The sequence below is a fragment of the Penaeus monodon genome, chromosome 33 (assembly GCF_015228065.2).
Source record: "Penaeus monodon isolate SGIC_2016 chromosome 33, NSTDA_Pmon_1, whole genome shotgun sequence".
Lineage (NCBI taxonomy): Eukaryota > Metazoa > Arthropoda > Malacostraca > Decapoda > Penaeidae > Penaeus > Penaeus monodon.
In genome coordinates this window covers 2,813,876-2,815,024 of record NC_051418.1, presented here as the reverse complement: position 1 = coordinate 2,815,024, position 1,149 = coordinate 2,813,876, and the positions used below count along the sequence as shown (strand labels likewise).

Below are 1,149 nucleotides of genomic sequence, written 5' to 3'. Positions count from 1 at the left end.
GCAGGACTTTCACTGCATTCAAAAGGAACAAGAAAATTCATTTACAATGTTTATTTTTTAATTTCTTATCAAAAGTACATATCTGGAAGGTTCCTCTCGTTTCCAGAACGGATGTAAAATAAAAACTTACTGAATAAATTACAATTATAAACAACGGCAAAAGAAATGAAAAATCTTTGAAAGATATAATTTACAGCGCTTTGCATGAAATGTGTCCATGCATGATCTCACTGAAGAACATATCGCCTTAAAAATAACTTAAGTATTCAAAATTAACACAAATAAAGCCGAAGGAACAACAGAGAATGAAAAATAATATCAAAAGACGACAAAATGTAGAAAAAAGGAATTTGAGAAGACAGACGTACACAATAACCTTTCAGAGATACACTCGACGGAGATCAGCTGTTGAGGTGATGATGCTGCACTGCGGACACAGCCTCTTCGCCGCCTGCGGTCGGGAGAGAGTGTTAGGAAGCGAAAGACGTGCTGGCTATGTTAGGAAAAGAGCTGAGATTTTTAAAAATCACATACATTAACGGGGAGAAAAAACATAGTGAGTATCTTACAAAATATGTATGAAAAGGAAGATACTATAAGCAAGTGCATTAAATGTGGAAATATGATACAAAATTACATCTGAGGACAATGCATTGCTTCATTCCCTTGCTCATTACACTGTTTGTTTCAAAAGTGGAGTGCATCTCAAGTACCTGAATATTATATTAATTAGACTACCAAGAATATGAGAGTACTGGCATAGACATTCATGAAAATTCCTCAAACACGAACCAATGAACAGACCTGCTGGAACTTACAAGAGTAATCTACCACTCTGCGATCTCGTGCGGCTAATTGACTAACTCGGTAAGCCCCTTACATGCCCAACTGCCTGACTGAATTTACTGACCAACTGACCTACGCCCTGCCAGACTAAGACACCCCGGCGGCGCCTGCTTACCAGGGCGTGGAGCCAGCACTGCTCGCAGTGGACGTGCCAGCACGACACCGACACCAGCGGCTTCTCGTACTCGCCCTGAAACACCGTCGGGAAGGCTGCCGTTAATTAAAGCGGAAGATGGACGAAGGCTTCGCTTCATAAAAATATACTCACATGATGTTATTTCACTAGAAAAGGAAGCACGACCA

The 1,149-nt window shown here is 40.5% G+C and overlaps 1 protein-coding gene across 1 annotated transcript in view; it reads right to left on the bottom strand.

Annotated features, from left to right (window-relative positions):
• Positions 1-40: 40 nt before the first annotated feature.
• The window catches only part of LOC119593942 (E3 ubiquitin-protein ligase Rnf220-like), a gene marked incomplete at its 5' end in the record, with an annotated part of 5,572 nt that continues 4,463 nt past the window's right edge, over positions 41-1,149 (bottom strand). The window contains 2 exon segments of the mRNA XM_037942961.1: positions 41-451; positions 962-1,036. Of these exon segments, the coding sequence (XP_037798889.1) occupies positions 380-451; positions 962-1,036 (147 nt within the window).